This window comes from Chenopodium album, chromosome 22, assembly GCF_948465745.1.
Source record: "Chenopodium album chromosome 22, dcCheAlbu1.1, whole genome shotgun sequence".
In the NCBI taxonomy this organism is placed as follows: domain Eukaryota; kingdom Viridiplantae; phylum Streptophyta; class Magnoliopsida; order Caryophyllales; family Amaranthaceae; genus Chenopodium; species Chenopodium album.
In genome coordinates, this window is record NC_137855.1 from 33,712,691 (window position 1) to 33,733,730 (window position 21,040).

General features: G+C 37.4%; 2 protein-coding genes across 2 annotated transcripts; both read right to left on the reverse strand.

Moving 5' to 3' along the window:
* Positions 1-2,604: 2,604 nt before the first annotated feature.
* LOC145605807 (uncharacterized) lies at positions 2,605-13,850 on the reverse strand. Its single transcript, XM_081661871.1, has 6 exons — positions 12,145-13,850; positions 9,800-9,940; positions 7,734-9,483; positions 6,737-7,035; positions 4,289-5,133; positions 2,605-4,212 (listed from the first exon to the last, which is right to left on the reverse strand). Exons 1-6 carry the CDS (start codon positions 13,480-13,482, stop codon positions 2,907-2,909), a joined length of 5,679 nt encoding a protein of 1,892 aa, XP_081517997.1. The 5' UTR covers positions 13,483-13,850; the 3' UTR covers positions 2,605-2,906.
* A 1,819-nt stretch (positions 13,851-15,669) lies between these two features.
* LOC145605758 (putative exonuclease domain-containing protein At3g15140) lies at positions 15,670-19,859 on the reverse strand. Its single transcript, XM_081661824.1, has 7 exons — positions 19,596-19,859; positions 18,334-18,536; positions 17,877-17,957; positions 17,487-17,612; positions 16,551-16,674; positions 16,027-16,223; positions 15,670-15,932 (listed from the first exon to the last, which is right to left on the reverse strand). The coding sequence occupies exons 1-7, from the start codon at positions 19,842-19,844 to the stop codon at positions 15,929-15,931; spliced, it is 984 nt and encodes a 327-aa protein (XP_081517950.1). The 5' UTR covers positions 19,845-19,859; the 3' UTR covers positions 15,670-15,928.
* Between the last annotated feature and the right edge of the window lie 1,181 nt (positions 19,860-21,040).

The window sequence follows — 21,040 nt, forward strand, 5'->3', positions numbered from 1 at the left end:
GATAGTGTTACAGGGGTCACCCGATTAGTGTTCAAGGGTTACTTTATTATTGATACAGGGGTTACTCCGTCAGTATTATAGGGGTTACTTGGTTAGTGTTATAGGGGTTACTCGGTCAGTGTGTTAGGGATTACTTTATTCTTTTACAAGCGGTCACACGATGTGATCAGCCGCATACAAGACGTGTACTGTATGTATTTACTTCAGTTTTTCATACTTTTACCAGTACACAATTGTAAATACGTAGTAGTACTGCAATAGTTTAAGTTATGTATCAAAACTTGTCCAACCAAATAACGCAAATAACATGAAACGGAGGTAGTATAACAAATTGTTGAATCAATGAATAGTATAAGTATCTCACACTCATCAATGAAGAAACTTGAATAATTTATACAAATATTTTAAAAGGCGTTCCTAAAAACGTCTAGACTCCTCCTTGTGCCACATCATATACTTAATTTCTTAATACGCCATGTAATCTACCCAATTCTTCAATACGCCACGTCACCCATGCAACCAACAATAACATTATAAAATGCCTCAACTTAATCAAAAAAATATGTGGATGAAGAGATTCGAACACTCAACCTCTTAGAAGAAAAGTCATTTTTTTACCATCTAAGTACTCCGTAATTGCTTTCAAAAAAAAAAAAAAAGTACTCCGTAATTGTCACTTATGTTATAATCTTGCACACAAATTATGTTATACTACTAAAGTATTGAAAATAGATACAAACTATTAAATGTCTTGTAAAAAATTAGCAGCTGCATAACTATAAAATTAGCAGCCCACGCCCGGGCTATACACTAGTTATTTTTAAGGAAAAATTAGAAAAAATAATCCCAACTTTCGTCAATTTTGGTAGAATAATCCCAACTTTCATTTATTTTGGAATAATCCGAACTTTGGGGGGGTATTCTTCTTCTTCAATCCCAAATACTAGTTACCGGTTGAATTTTTTTTTTTGTTAAAGTGACACGTGTCAAAAATTAATTGGTTAAAATATATAATTTTTTTTTTAAAAAAAACCAAAATTAAAAAAGATAAAACCACCCGGCCAAAACCCCAACCACCCTAAAAATCCGGTAACCTGCCAGCCAGCCACCTTCCTCGTTGGCTGGTCGTCTCTCCCCCACCACTAAAGTCGCCGCTTCGACCCAAACCACCATCCCCTCCCTGAAACTCCCACGCCACCGGCCAAACCCCAAAAACCACTAGCCCTACTCCCGAAAACCCCAAAAACCAGCAACCCTACTCTCGAAAAATCCCTCTAAACCACCTTCCCCACCATCAAAAACCACCAAAAACCCCTTCCCCACCGTAGAAAACCCTAGCCGCTAAGGTTTTGAGGTGAGGGAGGAGTAATTGGTGTTTTTCGGGAGTGGAAAAGGGCTTGCTTTGGTGGTTGCGTGGGGGGGGGGGGGGTTGAACGGGATTTCGTTAAAGGGGGAAAACGGCGAGGGAAGAACGTGGTCCACTGGGAAAGAACGACGGCTTTCATGTGATGATGAGGCGGCGGGTTTTCGTGGTGGTGGAGGTCGGTTATGGTGGAACGGTGGGGGAGGGGAGGCTGCCGGCTGGGTTTTTCTTCTTTTTTTTGTTTTATTTTATTTTATTTTTTTTTTCAATTTTTTTTGGACCAACCAGGATTTGACACGTGTCAAGTGACCTGATGTAATAGGTCATTGACTTTGGTTGACTGCTTAGGGATTGAAGAAAAAGAATGACCCATAAAGTTCGGATTACTCCAGAATAATCAAAAGTTGAGATTATTTTACCTATTTTTAAAAGCAGTTGAACCAATTGACAAATCATAAGAGCCATCAGCCCATCACCTCATAATAAATCTATCACAACCTGTTCCTATAAAAAAACAAGAGAAAATTTCAACTAATATTGAAAAGTGAAAATGCTTTGTTTTACACTTTCAGACATCATTAATAAAGGAGTCAATATCACCGTGGTTGCAATGTCACATGAGCTAAATATAGTGGTTGTTACATTGCCATATTTTATTGTTCATAAATCATACAAAGACTAGTATTACTATTAACTGGTATTGATTTATAGTTATAAACAACCCACATAAAGATATACTACGTATAAAGACATAAAGTCATACAGACAAAGTTCTTATACGTATTCAAGCAAGGCCATAAATATTCTTGTGGCAAACTTGTACTCGTAAATTGTACCTATTTTTTCAGTAATACAATATTTTGGCTTTGACAGTCGACTCCTACCTTTAAGTATTCAATTACCAAGAAATTGACAAAATCCACAGCTACGTCGATGACTTGCGCCGCGAGGACGGTTGCTCATCATCCGTTTACCGATGGTTGTGCCCATGCGGATCAAGTATAAGAATTTAGAGTCAAGACTTACTCGCATTTTGTTTAGGATTTATTTTCTTGTTTTATGCTGTTAGTAGTTGGTTTAATATTACTCTGTATTAGAGTTTGTTAGGTTTTTGAGATTATTTATAATGCTGCTGTATCATATGATTTATCTTGCTTTGCTTGATAAATTTCAGCATTTCCCGTCAAAAAAAAAAAAGAAAATAAAAAATCAAATAAAAAATTATGTAGAGGTAGCAAATCATAATCAAATTAAGTTTACATTTTTTTTTGTTACATAAATATTTTAAATGATGGGGACTATAAACCATAATCGGACATTCATACACAATTGGAATTTAGAGCTACTGAACTAGGAAGCATTAGCCCTAATTTCATTGCTCTAGAATAAGTTATGTCAATGAAATGTACTATATGATCCTATAGCAAATTTCCATATTCATGGCTTCATGCATCTTAGTATATGATGGGTCTTGAATCTGAAAGCCATAACACTGCCAAAATTGCGCTTTTCCAAGCCAGTATACTTACACATGAACACTAGATCAATCTAGAGGCTGTCTTGTACCTTCTATCACCTCTATCAAAGAAGATAGACACAAGGTATCATATTTACAATGGAAAGAAGAGTTGTCAATATTTGCAGAAATCAAGACACCGTTCCTAAAAAGGTAAGTCAGACTGGATTCGGGTTGGTAGTATGAAGAAAGATCGACTTCGTTAGAAGAGTCCTTCCCTGAATGACAAACACATTCAACGGGATTTGCCAGCTTATTTGCTGAAGCCTCACATTGACAAGCATTTTCTTCCTGGCATTCAAGCTTTCTCAGACCTCCATTCTCAGAATTACTGCATCTTTTAATGCTGTACAAATTCCTTATAGTTGAGCACAGACTTGAAGATAGTGCTGAAACAAGATCATGGACATCTTCCACGGTGCAACATGAAGATAATTTCCACTCTTGGGCGATTATTTTCTTTAGCAATTGTTGAAGAGTATAAATGCATTCACTGCAACAACTGTAAGAACATATAACTTCAGACTCTGATGACAAATCACTGCTCTGAAAAGACTTGGAATCATGGAGCTGAAGATCACTTGTACAATTTCCAGCTTCAGAAGAAAGCTCATTTTCCACCAAGGGTTCAGTAATAGATTGATTGCAGAATTCACTGGATACATGGAGCTCAGTGTTACAAATTTCGGCTGCTGGTTGATCTAGAGATTCTGTACAAGCCAATTGACTAGACTCTTGTTTAGTCTGCATGTGTCCACCAGTGACGGAAATATCTTCAAAATGTTCCAACTCTGGCTCTTCACATCCTGTGAATTTCTTGGGTATTATATTATATGATTGATGAACAGAATCCACACAGTTGGTACTAGACACAATATTGCTCCCTGAAAGTATTTGGTTAGCAGATTCCTTTTCTTCATTTGCAACCTCTACTTCAGAATGAATATCCTGTGCAATATGGATTGTAGCCGCAGCAGTTGGTCGAGACTCTTCAATAAGGCTCACTGCCTCCGTCAGATTGTCATTGCCAGAATCAACAGTTCCCATGTTTAAATCAGCAGGTTGAGCATTTACATCAATAGTTTCTGGCAGCACTAGTTCAAGTTCTGGCTGCTGAAAACCATTACCTGAAATATTAGGCTCTGTTTCAACCTGCAAAGAATTGTCACCTGGTGTGTGTAAAGGATTCCCAGCAATACAGCCCTGCAGGCTCTCCTCAGTTGGGTCTTCTAAAACTTGCATAGGCTTAGCAGCTGGAGGCCGCAGAGTTTCAGGACACTGAGCATCATTTAGCTTCGAGTTTACAATTGATGTTTGAGGATCTGGCTCTAAGCTGAAATTCAACATTATTTCTGTCAGACAACTCAGGCGGGACAAAAGAAATTACCAGCACATTAATGAAACCATACCTTTTTAATGAGTAAGACCAGCTATTAACCATGTCCTCTAGGTAAGCAACTTGGGACAAAAGGTGAAAATATTGGTATCTGTCTTTTCCTGCCTGGATCCTGGTAGCTATTTGCTCAATTAGGAGCTCAAGCACCTTCCTTACCTCCAAAGAAACTTCCAGCGGAGATGTATATACTCCTCTATATGCAGACAAGCCCACAGCTAATAGGCCTCTAACCAATGTAAACTGGTCCTTACCTTTATTGCTGTTAGTATTGCATGCAACAGTTTCCTTTGCTACTGACTTAGAAGGGCGTACAATGCAAGAATTAAATGGCCATCCTTTCCAAGGTCCACGGATGTCAGTGCTTGGACCTTCGTTCAGCTTGGAAGTGATCCAACAGAGTTCAGCAAAATGTGGGTACCTCAAAATTTGATAGCCAAAAGCAGTTATAGCCAACGTCACAGATGATTTTCCTTTGCCATTTCTAGATGCAGATGGCGCCGGCAATTTTGCAATAGAGCCTTCTGCCAGTTCTGGTTTTGCTCTAGGTTCCTCCATCAATTTGAGTTCACTTTGGTGACTTAACACAATACCTCCATGAGCTTTATAGGCAGTACTGGAATCTGAATCACCATGATTTCCAATGTGAACAAGTTGCACAAATTGTTGAATCAGATCCTGTGATAAGTCCAATGCAGCCGAATGGATCAACTTATCATGGTGAAACTCCCTTTCCACCTCCACAGAAAATCGGGGAGTTCCATACTCCAAATGACCAGACCCTTCAGATGTTAAAATGTCACTGCCAAAGAACTGACGCAGTTCAGGAGGAAGAGCTGAACTTGGAATCTCTGATGTAGCCTAGTCATGAAAACAGCAAATAAGCAGTCAATTCCGGGATAACATAAGACTTTGAGTATTGAAATACAAAATGAGTTGTTTTTTACTTCCAATGGTGATACCCAACCCACTTCTCAATTTAGCAACTCATGTGATGTCTAATATTCCAATGGTGAGACACTGAGACTCTAAAGTACACTAATGTCACTTTCAATTTATGGCCCACCAATCCATATTATAAGTTTTTCAACAAAAAAAAAAAAGAACCTTAAATAAATTTCAAAATATATTACTTTGTATAATATTGATAAGGGCCCTAACTTTTTGTCAAATGAGACTCAAAGTTAAGTATCTAAGCTTAGCAACTTTCTTTTGATATTGCTAAGTTTAGATACCAACTTTTTGGTATCCTTTACAAAAAACACACTCTCTCTCTCTAAAAAAACTCACTCAAGTCTCACCATTAGAGATGGTCTAAGAACCCTTGTGCCAAGTGTTCATTAAAAACATATAACAGCAGACATACAAATGAAATATGAAATCTTAAGGGGCATTGTTTTAAAGGTTTCAAGGAGGAAAAGAGATTCAAAATGCAAGTCTTATGTCAGGACCTATGGGCCAATTCTTATGTCAGGACCTACGGGCCAATTCAGTCATTTTTATACATTACTCCCACTTTATGATCCCCCCTCCCCCCAACACCCCAAACAATGGAATCTTTAACCCCCAAACTCCTTTACTCCCAAACACCTTTACTCCCAAACACCTTCACCACTCCATCACACTATACTCTTTATCCACCAACCACCTCACCAACTCCCCTATTCGCCCCCAAAAACCAACGAACACACCCCAAAAGCAAACCTAACAACCCAAAAACCACTCCACCACCTCAAAATCTATCCACCCACCATGAAAATTCACCCAACAAGCCAACTGTCACAACCCAAAAAACCACCCACAAATCTGATTGAGAGAAAACCTTTCTTACTAGTGACGCGATCTAGAGAGCAGGGTTGCAGGGTGATATATCTTGTTATTGTTTGTGGTGGTGGTAGTTATTTCCCTTTCTTTCCACTTATCCCTCATTATATAGCCTACAACCAATAAGTTCCTTTTACTTCTGATTATAAAGCTCTGTTTAGTTTAATTGAAAATATTATCAATGAAATTTGAGTTTTCGTGGAAAATATTTTTCTAGGAAAAACACAGTTACAAACTAGTTTTCAATTGTTCAGTTCCTTGCAAGAAAAGTTAAGAAGACAAAAGGAAAATGGAAGGGGAAGGGAAAAGATAGATTGGAGGAGAAAAAGAGGGGAAGCAAGGATTAGGGAAAAAACTTGGCTTCCCATTCTTACGCAAGAAAGAAGTTTCCAAATTTTGGGAGAGCTATTTTCCACCCTTGAAAAAATTAAACATAGAAAATTGAGAATCCTTGGATGGAATTTTTTATGAAGCGCCATCATTCCCAAAATCACCAAAATCACAATTTAAGAATATAAAAAATTCACTCTCCTAAGGCAAGGAACAGTTACAGATAAAGTAAAAAAGAGAAAACAAGGAAATATACCACATTCCTGTGAGAAGGAAGGGTAAAAGGCAGAATGGAAGAGAGAAAAATCACCAGTATGATAAGGGATGAGGATACACGAATGTATTCTAGATGCTCCACAAAAGATCTCCATATCTGGGAGGCACTGCAGTCTTTGTATTGGCATGCTGTCACATCCATCGGTTCAAATTTGCTTGGAATGGGACTACAGTTCTCATGACCAATTGAACAAGAAGTTGACAAAGATTCATTGGAAGACTGATGTAATGTTGCAACCTCAACATCTTCCTGGACACTCGAGCATGACTGTACAGCCCACAGATCAATCCTGGGCATGAATAAACCACACATCTTCAAACTGGCACATTTCACTGCAATAATGACAAGCAATGAGAAGCATTTCAAATGTCCAAATCATATTTGATCATGGAAGCATTAACAATAAGGCCATACAACTAATCAGCTAGGACAGCAGCTCATATTTTCCTTGCAGCTAAACCAGAATTTATTTTAAATGGTTGAGGAATAGAGGACAAGGTTATAGAATTATAGAAAAACACAAGGGAGGTATCTTCCAGTTTCCAGAGCTTCTTCAGATTGTATCCAATCGTTCAACTCCATTACTTTAAACCTCCCTTAGTACACAATATTAACTTCCATAAACTTCATAGCACATGGCTATAATTTTGAATGAGAAGAGAGGGGGAGGGGGCATCAGTAAATGGGATGATAATGTCAAACCTGGAACATTTGACATTTTGTAGGCATCTAAGATCAAACTAAAATTTCAGGTTATGACTCCATTAATAAATTTCTCTGATCTCCTCTCATTAGGGACAAGCACAATTGTATATTCATTTCCTCCCATTCCCACCCTAAAATCAGGAGTAGAAATTCTTGTATACAAAATACAAAACATAGCAGCCTACAATTTCCCTATCTTGCTTTCTTTTGGTTATTTTAGAAATTGCCAATGTCATAAAAAATCAGCAATCATCATCAGTTGGCAAAAGCATTCAATTTTACCCTTTAAAATAGAATGATTTGAAAAGACTGAAGCATGACATACTTAAAATATTTGAAATGCCTTGTTCCATATCGCCATGCCCCTCTTGTGAAATTGTAGCCAAATCAATCTTCTGCATTTCAATATTGCCCACAAAACAATGAAGAAGGCACGAAGCAAGATGCTTTTGGCCAGATCTTGGATCCCCTGAAATCATTATCCTATAACCTATTTTCTTTGATAGAGCATCACAAAATTTTTGGTGTGAACCAAAAGTATTGACATGAAGATCAGATGAACGAAATCCATCCCCAGATGAAGTATCACTTGACATATCACATCCGGCGGAAGAAGCATCTCCTTCTAGGATTCCAGCAATGAGAAGATTTCTCACAATCTCTTTAGTAGTTTCTGCATCTTGCACCATATCTTGTGCATGGCACCACCATTTATCACTCTGCAAACCTTTTTTCTCCAAAACTGAAACAACAACCCTTTTAATGGCTGCTGCGGCATATACGAGACGGCGAGGTAACCAGAGACGGTCATCAAGATATAGAGATATCATCAAGCTTATAAGTGGCTGGAGCAGGAAAGTAACAAGATGCATGTGAAGAGGAGAGCCAACAACTTCATTTGCAGCCATCCCTGCCTCTCTACGGGAACATGGAGGAGGAGCAAGGGAAAGAGCCTCCAACCAATCTTTCTCTTCCACCACAAATGAAGGAAGCTGTGGACGTTTTCCCTGCTCAAGATTGTCTTCAGCATAAGAAATAATTTGGTGCCATGAGCAATTTCTTTTCAAGGCGATAACAGCTGCTTGAGCACAAAGAGCTTGCAGATCTGCACCAGCAAAGCCCACAGTTCTAGCAGAGACCCACTCCAGCAAAGTACCAGATACTGGCTTAGGCCACTTTCTTGTATGAAGAGCCAAAATAGCAGCTCTATCATTTGTTGAAGGTAGTGGAAAATAAACTTCTCTATCAAACCTTCCAGGGCGTCTTAAAGCTGGATCTACAGCATCAGGACGGTTTGTAGCACCTATAACTATAACAGATCCTCGAGACTTCAAGCCATCCATTAAGGCTAGCAAGGTGGATACTACTGAACTGTGAGTCTGGTCTTGCTGCCGCGTACGAACAGGTGCCAACCCATCAATTTCATCAAAAAAAATTATTGAAGGCTGAGATTTCTCAGCAACCTGGAAGAGAAGTCTAAGCTGTCGCTCAGCATCCCCAACATATTTTCCTAAACAATCTGCACCTTTTCGGGCGAAATAAGCTATGCGTTTATCCCCACGAGCACAGGCCCCAATCAATGACCGCACAACTAGAGTCTTGCCCGTTCCAGGATAACCATGCAATAGAACGCCTCTGGGTGGTGTAATCCCCATGTTTTTAAAAAACTCTGGGTACAGAAGAGGCAAGAGGACAACCTCTTTCATACATTGTATGACACCCTGAAGTCCAGCAACAGATTCCCAACCCTCAAAAGAATTCTGACCTTCAGAATGTGGGCCCCCTATGTACACAGGGGCAATTCTTAACAAATCACGCTGAAGCCTTTTTGATTCACGCCTCAAAAATTCTTCATCCTCACCACATTTCTCCAACCACTTTTCTTCTGCCTCGAGATCTTTTCGTGAAGCATCATTTGACACCTTTCTCAGTTCCAACCTCACCTTCTTAGCCTTTATCTTCTTCATATGTTGCGCATATTGAAACCCATGAGGTTGGAAATGATGCCGATGATCAGCGCAGGCTATAAGAAATTTACGGTGATCAAATATGCAGCCACTAGCTCGTGCACAAGGCTGTGGAAAGTAAATTGGGAAATAACCAATCAATAACAGAAATAAATTGAATCAATTGATGAAAGTTTAAACCTTCTGACTGCAAACGATCTAGAGTTATGAGACAATGTATAAGAAGAGCACACACAACACATGCGTCGATAAATGGCAGACAATAACAACAATTTTCAAAGGTATACAAGATCCTGGACAAGATCACAATGTGAGCAGTAGAAAATTCACATCAACATCAAAAGGGTTAGCATAAGATGAGAATTTGACAAAATGAAAGATCTGCCTGCAATAAGCTATGAACAAAAGTTAGGTGGCTCCTTACCAAGTGGTAAGTTCTTGGACACCGATCCACACGGCACCCAAGAGTTGCCCCAGGTCTTCCACAGCGGGTACATTTCAACGCCCTTCCTCTACAAAGTGCAGCTCTGATGTTTCTTAAACACCCTAAGCCAGCAAAATAAACCTACAGACATTAATCAACAACAAATTTTTTGAATGAGAAAAAAAGAAAATAGCATAAACAGGTATACATCAGAATGCTCTTAGGAACTCAAAAGTAAAAGCTGATAGGCTGTCAAGAGCAAAAAAAATAAATAAATAAATAAATAAATAAAAAATAAATGGACCGATGTTACCGCCTACTTCCTCTGTTTTATAATAGCTACAACACACACTTTTTCACGGTATTTAAGAAAAGTAAGGTTCACATGATTTAATACACTTTAAAATGGGGTGAAAAGTTGTTAGGAGTATAATTTAGTGGGCCATGTGCTTAAATAAGGGAAATAGTACAACTTTTCCCAAAACAACTTTCCAATTATAGGTGCGTTGCAAGTATTGTGACATTTCCATTTTAGGGGAGTGTTGCGAGTATTAAAAAACGGAGGAAGTATTAAAAATTGAATGTCAGAAGGTCAACAATTTCCAATCCTAACTATTTGATAACCAAAACACCAAACACGTGTACATTTTTTTCTGGTAACATTGTAGATATTTAATCAAAGCAAGGAAAGAACAAACTTCATACAACCAGGAGTTCCAAAAAAGATGTGTACACTATGTCAACTCAAACGCCTTGGAAGTATTTAAAGGCACCTGAACAAAAAATTGTATTGAAACAGCAACTTGAAATGTGGCTTAAATGCCCCCCCCCCCTCTATATATTTGATTTAATTAATCAATCAATCAAAGCCTTAATCCCAAAGGTGGGTCAACTACATTTAACAAAAGTGATTATTCCGTAAAGTCATCCACAAAAATCTTCCTCCTCCATCCTTTACAATCAAATACCCCATTCTCATGCAAATCCATACGCTTCATATCCTTCCCAACTCCTTCCAACCAAGTCATTTTCAGTATCCCTCTACCTCGTTAAACCTCTCTATGATCCCACTCTTCCACTCTTCCATTCTTCAATTAGAATAGACATTGGATATTATAGGGTCATAAAGGGGAATGGATGAATAAATATAAGGGGGAAAAAACAATGAATGGGGCAACCACTGAACCACCTGAAGAGAAACTATAGACACTACAGTTTCTATAGGTGTGTGACATGTATCTAAAGCAAAGTCAACTAAACCTCGCCTATAATTTAAAGCCAAATAAAATTGAAAAGGATTTTATTTTCCTTTTTCTTGAAACTATTATCTTCAAAACATATGTTTTAATTTATGTTTGACTATAAAACATGATATTATTTCCACAGATCTCGTATATATACACCATTAAAGATTAATTCAAAGACGAAGTATAAAATTCAATATATTAACAGCAATGGCGAGCTATGAGCCTTGTAGCTTTGTTTGCCAACTCAGCTTTCTAAACTACAACCATGAAAACTACTTTACCCTCCAATGGTAAGCAACAATCTTTTCTAACTTAAAAGGGTCCCAAATGTTAAGACTATTTTATAATAAAAGAAAAGCAACAAACATCAACTTTAGCAACACATTTTCTGGGAATTAATGCTTTTAAAGTGCCAAGTGGAACCATATATATGTGAAACCACACCGCTTTGTGGAGCTACATATATATCACCAAACTACAACTATTGTGGCTTCACACTAGTAAGCTCACTGCTCCAACTTTTAAAAAATTTGCAAGCAGGTAGTTCATTACAACCAGTGTGGAACTGTGGATGCTCTTCGTTCCATTTTTGTGATACGACTTAGACCAGTATACCATAGATGCTCTAAAAGAAAAAAACTGAGAGGTAGCATGAGGGTATACGATTCCGACACAGAGAAGGAAATTTTAATTGAAAACTCAGGCCACATTCCCATCAATATTGAAACACCAGGTGTATGTCTGAAATTAGTATTTAGTAAACACACCTGGGAAGTACACATAAAGCTAAAAGTTATTCTTTTTATCTGAAGCTATCTGCCATTAAATTTTAAATATATTATAAAACATTATCATCCCAATTTCTTTCAAGAGACAAATTAATTGATAGGGTAAGCATCCTTACAATTGCTCAGAAGCTGAAACTAACTTCGATCAAATTAACAAACTTTGTAAGGCTAAAGAATCTAAATCGTAAGGACTAAGGAGCAAAATATCTTGTGTTTTCCTAGTAGACTCAAACCTTTTCAGACAAATTAAACACATTATCATGTAGGATAAAGGTAGACAAGTAAAAAGAATATGAATCATGCAACTCACCTCTGGACTCCATACAGCACAATGTTGATGAACCCAAATTCCAGCAATTCCATATCGGTCATTTACAGGGCCCAAGAGTCTTCCAAGCCAACCAGGTTCATCACCAAAACCATCCCATGGATCATAGTTGCATTCCTCAGAAGCAGATGAACCACTGTATGCCTCATGGTCACTCCCAGCTGAATCATTAGCCGTAACCTTTGGAGGCTTTCCATCAGTCCCTCCCCCACACAAACCACACCGTCTTCCCTTCTTTACACGTGATTTAAGAATCCCACCAACAGCAACATTGCAATCAGCCTGGTCTGCACCACCATCAACCTCTGCATGTTTTTCCTCAGCTTCTGCAACAACCTCTTTTAAAACATCATGTCCCACATCTTCAGCTAAATCAGTAGCCATCGCAGTCACCTCTGCTGCTTTATTTTGATTTTCATCACCCTCATCATGTTTCAATGAATCTAATGCTTCTTGATTCTTCTCATCGCCTACCATATTGTCAATCCTATCAACATTTTCCATAGGTATATCATTCTTAGGACCTTCACTCTCTATATCTAAAAGTTGATCAAGACTACCATCCCTAATCTCCTCATTTCCAAATATCCTTCCACTCGTTGAAGGCATACAGTCCCCATCACCTTCAACCCCTACGGCATCAACCCCATTTTCCAAGTTGCCATCTTCTAAATGATCATCATGCAACTCATCCTCATCCTCATCCTCACCATCAACTGAAACCCTACCACAATCAGGTTCACTAGACTTCATAACCCTCGATTTATCACTGTCCAAGCACGGCTCTTCCTCCACTAGATCATCCTTTACAGACTTAATCTCCTCATCATCATCCCAACAAAGCTTCCTCTTCCCACGAGCCTTGTTCCGACTACCTACCAAACTAAGACCCTCACTTTTACCCCTAGACCTTACCCTCAACTTCAAAGCTCCCAATTCCTCCTCCGAATTCACAACACTCGGAATAGGACCATCATTCTTCACATTCCCCTTCCCCCTCAACTTCTTCCCTGAACCCCCACTAGCATTCCCCCCTAACTTATCAATTTTCCACCTCTTCCTCGAAGGGGCAGGCGACGAATCAAGAATCACCGGTGCCCTTATCGCCCTCGAGCTTCTACGAAGCTCAGTCTCCTTCCCCATCAATCCCCCTCTACTACTAGTACCCTCATTACCCTCCAATTTAACCACACGATTCTGATTATACACATCCTCACTAATTGCATCAAGTCTTTTATGCTTCTTTCGTGTTCTTACACCCGACCGATTCCCATTCCCTCCTTTCGAAGGAGAAATGGATTCCAATTCAGATTTTCGCATCACAAATTACTTCAAAAAAACAGAGCAAACCCCCCTATATTCGATTATTCATCCAACAAACATTACAGAAATAAAACCCTAATCATTCATCAACATTCATCAAATTAAAACTTCAATTTAAACTCAGAAACACTCACCTCTTCGTCGACAACTCCAAATTTGATCACCCCAACAACAATCACATAAACCCTAGAAACACCAATGCAAATTTCATCCACAAATATCCCAAATCATCTCATTGATTATCGATTAAACGAAGAAAATGTTGAATAATCTGCAGTTTTTTAGGGTAATTACAGCATTATCTTCACAGTTTTTCTCTCTCCTCTGTTTTCAATTTCATTCGAACTTCATTTTTCATGCGCTAGTTATTTTGAAGAAGAACTAGGGCAGAGAAAAGGGGGGAGTGTTCATATTATTAACTTAATTTTTATTTTTTTTGTCTAATCTCACGCGCTAAGTATCACGTGAATTGACGCGCTGTTTAAAGAAGAAGTTATTGTTTTTTTGCACTTTTTTTGTCCAAATTGTTTGGAAATGAATATTTGGTAGGGTCATTTAAATTGGGTATCCAAAGCACGTGGTTAATGAGAGTGGGAAATTTTATTTTTTTTTGGAAAGAAATTGGGAAAATTGGATGAAATGTTATTTTCTTGAATGTTGTTGTATTTTTTTTCCCCACCAAATACTATTACCGCCAAATGAGGGGATTGCCTCAACTAGAAATGAGAGAATTGAGGGGTCTATTTTGGCAATACATACATGACATCAAGCTTTAAAAGCAAGTGGGTGGAAAGATGGGGTATTCTTTGCAAGGGGGGTTTAGTAGGGAGAGGTCAATTGCTCTTTTTTTTTTTTAGCGTGCCAATGTTTATCTTTAGGAGGATAAATCACAAGAGTTTATCCTGTGGCACTATTGTAATAAAATGCATTGGTTTTGTGTCTCTTCATTTAAAAACTTTTCCTAATTAAAAGAAAAGGCGAATATAGAAACATTAAGTTTAGCCGTTTTGTGACAATGTCAAAAACAAAAGCTCACTGGCAACTTCAATGGAGAACGCTTCAATGGTGGATAAAGGTAAATATGTCGTTTTAATGGAGACTGGCGAAAATAACCACACCAAACCCAACACCACCATTTCCGACGGCTTTGCTGCTGATTACATAAACCCTAAGAAAAAAGTAAAAGGAATGGTTAATTTCATTGGGTAGATGTTTATCGTTTGCTTGTGGCCTCTCTCCATTGAAGCTGCTTGTAAACTTCTTTGTTTGCTGCTTCATGAAAACTCCGTTGCTCAAATCATCAACTACATATTTCATGAATTCTAGAGTACCCTCACTTCACCAAGGCAAAGTATCAAAATTAACCCGGGATAAATGTTACATGTTTATTTTGGAGATAAACTTGTATATTTTTCTTTTTTTTATCTTGAACTCTTATAAAAATAAATTATAATTGTCGGTTCACCATACTTATTGTACACTTTTTTTTTATTATTTAAAGAAGCTCCAAAGGACACTAAATTTCATTGATTAAAGGCATACTGCTTATCGTACACGTTAACCTAATTGATAAACAAAGACCTAATTATTACAAAATCAAAAAAGAAAAAATTACAAATGCATTTTTTAATTTATGCCCTTCCATTTTACCAGCATAAGTTCCTTCCACTAAAAAGTACTTGCTTGGCCCTAGAATAGAAGAAGAAATAAAAGACGAGTTATGATATATATCATTCCAAGATGATTAATGATACAATCTCATTAGTTGAAGCCAAGATGAATTTCATATGCATGGTTGAAATTAGAGGTATCAATGGGCGGGCCGGGCCAAAGGCAAAAAAATTTGCCCATTACTCGGGCGGAGCCGGGTCATGTCAAGATTCGGGTCGAAAAACATGTGTCCAAACCCGCCCAAACTAGTCGGGCCATGCGGGCTTTTCGGGCCGGGTCAAAAAATCAACTAAAAAAGCATAAAATCCATTTTCCAAACCCGTCCAAATTTTTTAAATCGGGTCAGGCCGGGTCTGAACCCGATTTTGGGCCGGAAAACTGCCCAAAAACGGGCTGGGCCAGCGGCCCGAGCTCATTATGATCAGCTCTAGTTGAAAATGGGAAATTGGGTTGTCTTTTTGGTGTAGAGAATCACAAATTTGTTTGGTTGAGTAATAGTGACTAATAAAAGGCTTTATATAGAACATAGAAAGTGGGACAAAAGGTTTGGATTCATGCAACATTAATACAACACCTTCTCCCATTACATATTTACATATACAAAGCAAGTATGCATCCCTCGAGATTTAAACTAGAAGCTCCAAAATTTCTGTGAAAGAATCCACTGGTGTCGGTATGTAGTTGCTAACTTGCTATCTTCCATATCTTCTAGTTTTAGCATGACAGAATCAACTGCAGCAATCAGTTGTAAAGTTGTAAATCCAACTGATCTTCACCTACAGACAGAGGGACATCAGCTACAAAGTTTAGCATGAAAACAAGCTTAACCAGCAATCATGACTAAGAAAATGCAAAAAGAATTATATATACCTAATGCGGTTTTCAAAAAGAAAATCAACGCTTTTGGGATCTGCAGGACTCCGCCTGGCAGTAATTTGCATTAATACACCATCTGCCAGCATCCGTTGTACCACCTTTGCTATGTTCTTTGTGTCATCGATACCTAGGTGATGACTTCCCAACAATGGGATTTGAAGTTGATCCAACATGGTCCTCATTCCTTTTGCCTGGCATAATGAACAAGTCATGCTAGAACAGAAAGACTAAAGGGAAAAGATGGAATCAGCAAAGCCGTAGTCTGACTAGTCCTGACTAATGGAAAATTACGATTAACAAGTTATGCTAGACCTAATTTGCAAAATTGCAGAGCTGACTGAAGTATTAATGACCTATTAAATGCAAGAAATGTAGACACTTTCAGCTTGCTAAATAGTCAAGCATGCATGATTACATTTGCAAGCCAGCATAGAACTCCTATGCCCAGACTCCATTTGAGGATCTATCAAGAGCTAATCACCAAACAATTAATTGCCAGTTTGCCAACAATAACCTACCGTTCTATTATAGAAGTTCAAGTAGATATCCTTCAAATTAATCCACTCCATGAAATAAGGGGGTATTTTCATGCCACATACTTGACATTGCTGAGGAATTTTTGTTTTGATGTCCCAGTTGCCACTGTAACAGTAAATGAAAAGTCAATAATTTAATCTGAAGCCTAAGTTCTGTATTTCTAATAACATGAGAATCAGGGAGTTTTAAGGAGGTAACACCTAAATAAGAGAACAGAGAAAGACCACAAAAACAAAATCAATAATGGCACAACTTACAGGGATGTAAATCTTACAACTATTATGCTAATTAGACCAGCTCCCCAATGCAAATTATATTACATGCTTAGCTACCTAATTAGCATTGCAGGGTATTGCCAAAAAAAAAAAAGAAAAAAAAAGGGGATGTTACCAAAGACTTGACATTTTGAAGATTCTAAGATGCAGCATTCAGGTCATGCTAATATTCGTCTGAACATAAGTCAAGTGGACATGGATTTGATAGTAAACTTGTAATATTTAATTAAAGGATAAAACCATGAACGGATCAAACCAACCAACAACTGCCTTCTAAACGCTTTCATGCAAAAATGACAAGTTGATTACAATGCAATGACATGATTTTAATCACAAGTAAAGTCTAGGAATTTGGAAATTTGTTGAAGTTCGATTGTACCCTTGCTACAAACTTACATAAACAGCTGCAATGCCTGCAACTGCAGGTATATGATAGGAATTATTAACATGTTGACATGAAAATTTTGAAGATATAACAGTTATGCCTGATATAACTACGTAAGTTTTCAAGCTATTTACTGTCAACGGGAGTTTACTGGGCTGAATGGGCATGAAGTCAAATCTCTTTGCTTTAATTAACAAAGAAGCGTCCAGTATCTAATTGTAGATGAACTCAGATATTACAGTGTTAATAACACTCACCAAGTCACAAAAGCAGCTCTGTTTAGGGATCCACCACTCTCCTTTTCCCACAGGTTATGACCAGCGATCCAAGCCTCAAATTCTTGAATGACATCTTTAAAAGGTATAGCTGTATCATGCCAAACACTGCATACATTTAAATATTATATCAACTCCTTAACATCAAGAAAATTAATCGCATCAAATTGTTGAAAAACACCCCTTTTTTTGTTTGGACTTTGTTTGGACTTTGAATTGCCAAAAGAAGTGCAACATCTTATATTCAAAAGCCACTAGATTAATTTCAAAGTATATAAATAGAAATGTTGGCCATGGGTTTTTCCATTGTATTAAACAAGGTCAATAAATCAGGTCATGATACGAGTTTAACATGTCCTATCTTGAACTTACCGATCAACACCTATTTTCCCATATTTTCCTTCAATGTATTCGTTTATCCTTTGCTCACTCATCTTTGTAGGCCTAACAAACCTGAAGAAGAAATGCAGAAGAAGTGAATAAGCCACTTAAATAAAGGCATAAAAACTGCACAAGCTATAGCTTAGAAAGCAAAAGGATGCAAAATCTAGAAATTTGTAGGGGAACCTTTGCAAAATCTCTCTTAAGAGAACGTGAACACAGATCTCACTTTATCACAATGTGAATACATCAAACATCCTTCCGTCAAACCCCTTTTTATTTTATCTTTTACCTGGGGGAGGAAAGCGGGCGGGGGGCAACTGAGGCACATCTTAATTTGAGGAGGGGGGGGGTGGAACTGAGGCACATCCATGCCACGAAAAAAGACTGAACTTTGGAGAACACTAACAGGGAAGAGCATAGTAGAAATTTGGTAAGAAAACCAAACCTGTGGAAGAAATCAACAACCTGCAGTGTTTTAGCATCAATTATCATAACTGGAAATTCAAGTATTTCAACTTTTCCTTCCAAATCGATCACCAGAAAGAAATCTATATTCTGTGAGCGCAACTTATCCGATTTAGAAATATTGTCTTCAAGGGGCACAGAGCAGTTGTGATTGAACTTGTCCAGATGGAAAGGTTCATTCATCTGCATATTGATGTAATTGCATGAGAAATTCAGTTTCATAATACTACCAACTCTGAAAAATGCAGTAAATTTGGCTTTCCCCCTTGATAAGAAACAAGAAGTGCTTATAAATATAATGAATACAAGAAACAAACTAGTAGGACTGTAGGATAGAACGTGTTCATCATAGCTCCACACCATCACATAATTTTTGGTTTTTGGTTTGCAACAGCAGATTAAATCTCATTTATTTTTTCAAGATATGTATAAAGGATACGAGTATATGTTATACTCGATCACGAAAAATTACCAACATTGAAAAACAAATATTCTTAAAAAAGAGTCAGTCCCATGACTGTATAGTATAAGAAATGAGTTAATTTGTCATCCTTAATTCACTAACAACACTGAAAACTGCAGATGGAAAATTAAACAACTCTGGAATAACTTCATATTAAGAAGAAATCATATACACTCACCAGTCCCAAACCCCGAAACATAAAATTTTCTACATTGCCTGGTAATAGCCAAAAAAAAAATGATATGATCAAAATGATGAGATCAACGTGGATGGCACAGAGTTCATTAAAGCTCGAAGTCATCCAGCGATTATTTTCCCAAAGGCCTTTCCTCAACATCAATGGTATTCAAAGAAACATAGATTAATTTCATCGATTAATTAGCTACTCCTAATATAAGACGACAAATGACACGAAATAATACAAGAAAAGGCGGTCATATAGCAAATTTCTCAATAAAACAAATCATGTCACAATCAATTAGTCCTACAACGAGCAATTAGAAGCTAAAAAAACCAAATCAAACACCTGAGTCAGCAAATTAGCATTACATTCATAAAATTAACTCTGGCATTTCATCGAACACCTAACGTGCAACATATTACATGCAATCAAAAACCCAACAACTGAAAAAAGTCCATCCCCAACAACCCTTCAGATATTCATCTTCTATCACCAAATCATCAAATTCCCAAATAAAATTTCACAATCAATCTAGCTTTCTAAAATCAAAACGAGTTCGAAGAATATAAATCGGAAATCAGGGGAAATGTGAGCTTACCAAGGTGCATTTTCCTTGAGTATAATACAAGCACAAGGGTTTCCAACTGGGTCTCATAGTACTGGGAATGTGAACTTGTTCAGTAGAATGATGAGTATTTGAGTCTTGGGTTGAGAGAGAAGCAGAAAGACGACTGAATCTGCGGGAAGTGGAGATTGGAGGAGAGAGAGAAGAGAAAAGAAGAGAAGAGGAGAGAGAAGATGAACGAAGTACAGGAATTCGAGAAATGAAAGCTCTGGAAGACGCCATTGTTGAAGGCTTGAGCTTTGAAGCTGAGGTTTAAACTTTAAAGTGGTGTGGTGTTGGATTGTGAGGCCGAATTTTAAACTTGGTTATGTCCACATTCGCGGGCTCCAACATTTCAACTGCAATTTTTTTATTTTATTTTATTTATTTATTATTTTTTAGGACAATTTTCATATGGTCACATTAAATTATGGTCATTGTATTAAATTAAATTACAACCGTTTATTTTTATATAGACTAATATGAACCGTCGGTATGTTGTGGTTTCAGCCTAATTTGCATACTCATATATTGTTTTTTTGACTCATGTATTATGGTCTACTTTTAAGTCTTATTTTTTATCCATATTTGGCATGACTATTGTGGCTTCTCTTGGAAGTTTTAGAGGGGAAATTTTGTGGTAAACAAGGGTCCAAGTGAGCAGTTAACAACTGGTAATTACACACACAAAAACAGAGAGAAAGTAAGGGTATGAACAAGAGCATCCAACTTCAGAGTTTTTTGGACTGCCTTACAAAACTGGATGTTACCGGAGTTTCTACCGTTGGATCGTGCTCAAATTTTGATAACTTACTCCTGACATCAAGGGCTTCATTTTGGACGGTCAGATCATCGTTTTGAGGTCAAGTTTGTTCAGAATCGTCTTCGGACAAAACTGCTGTCTTATGGGTGAATTCCACTCTTTTGCTCTCTAATTTTGATCTCTTATTGCTTTGAAGCTGAGGTCTAAAGTGGCGTGGTATTGGATTGTGAGGCCGGATTTTAAACTTGGTTATGTCCACATTTGCGGGCTCCAACAGTCCAACTGCAATTTTTTTTTTTTTTTCAAATCTGGCCTTAGCAACACATATTTTTAACAAGGTGAATGTAACAGCATGAACTTTGAATACAAAGTAGTACAAAAACTTTTGTAAACATCTGATATACAATAATATTGTTGTACATCGAGCTATCTTTTATTAAATTTAGGGTAACTTTTAGACTTTTTTGAGTAACCTTTATCAATAAAGCAAAACAAATTTTATGTATTTTAGAGTAATTTAGATATACTGAGTAACTTTTATTCATTATAAGGTAACTTTTGATCATTTTAAAGTAACTTTATAGTGGATGTACAATATTTTATTATACATCAACTTTTTTTAAAATGTACATCCGATTTTTTTTATATGTTAAATATATATTTTGTTATACAAGTA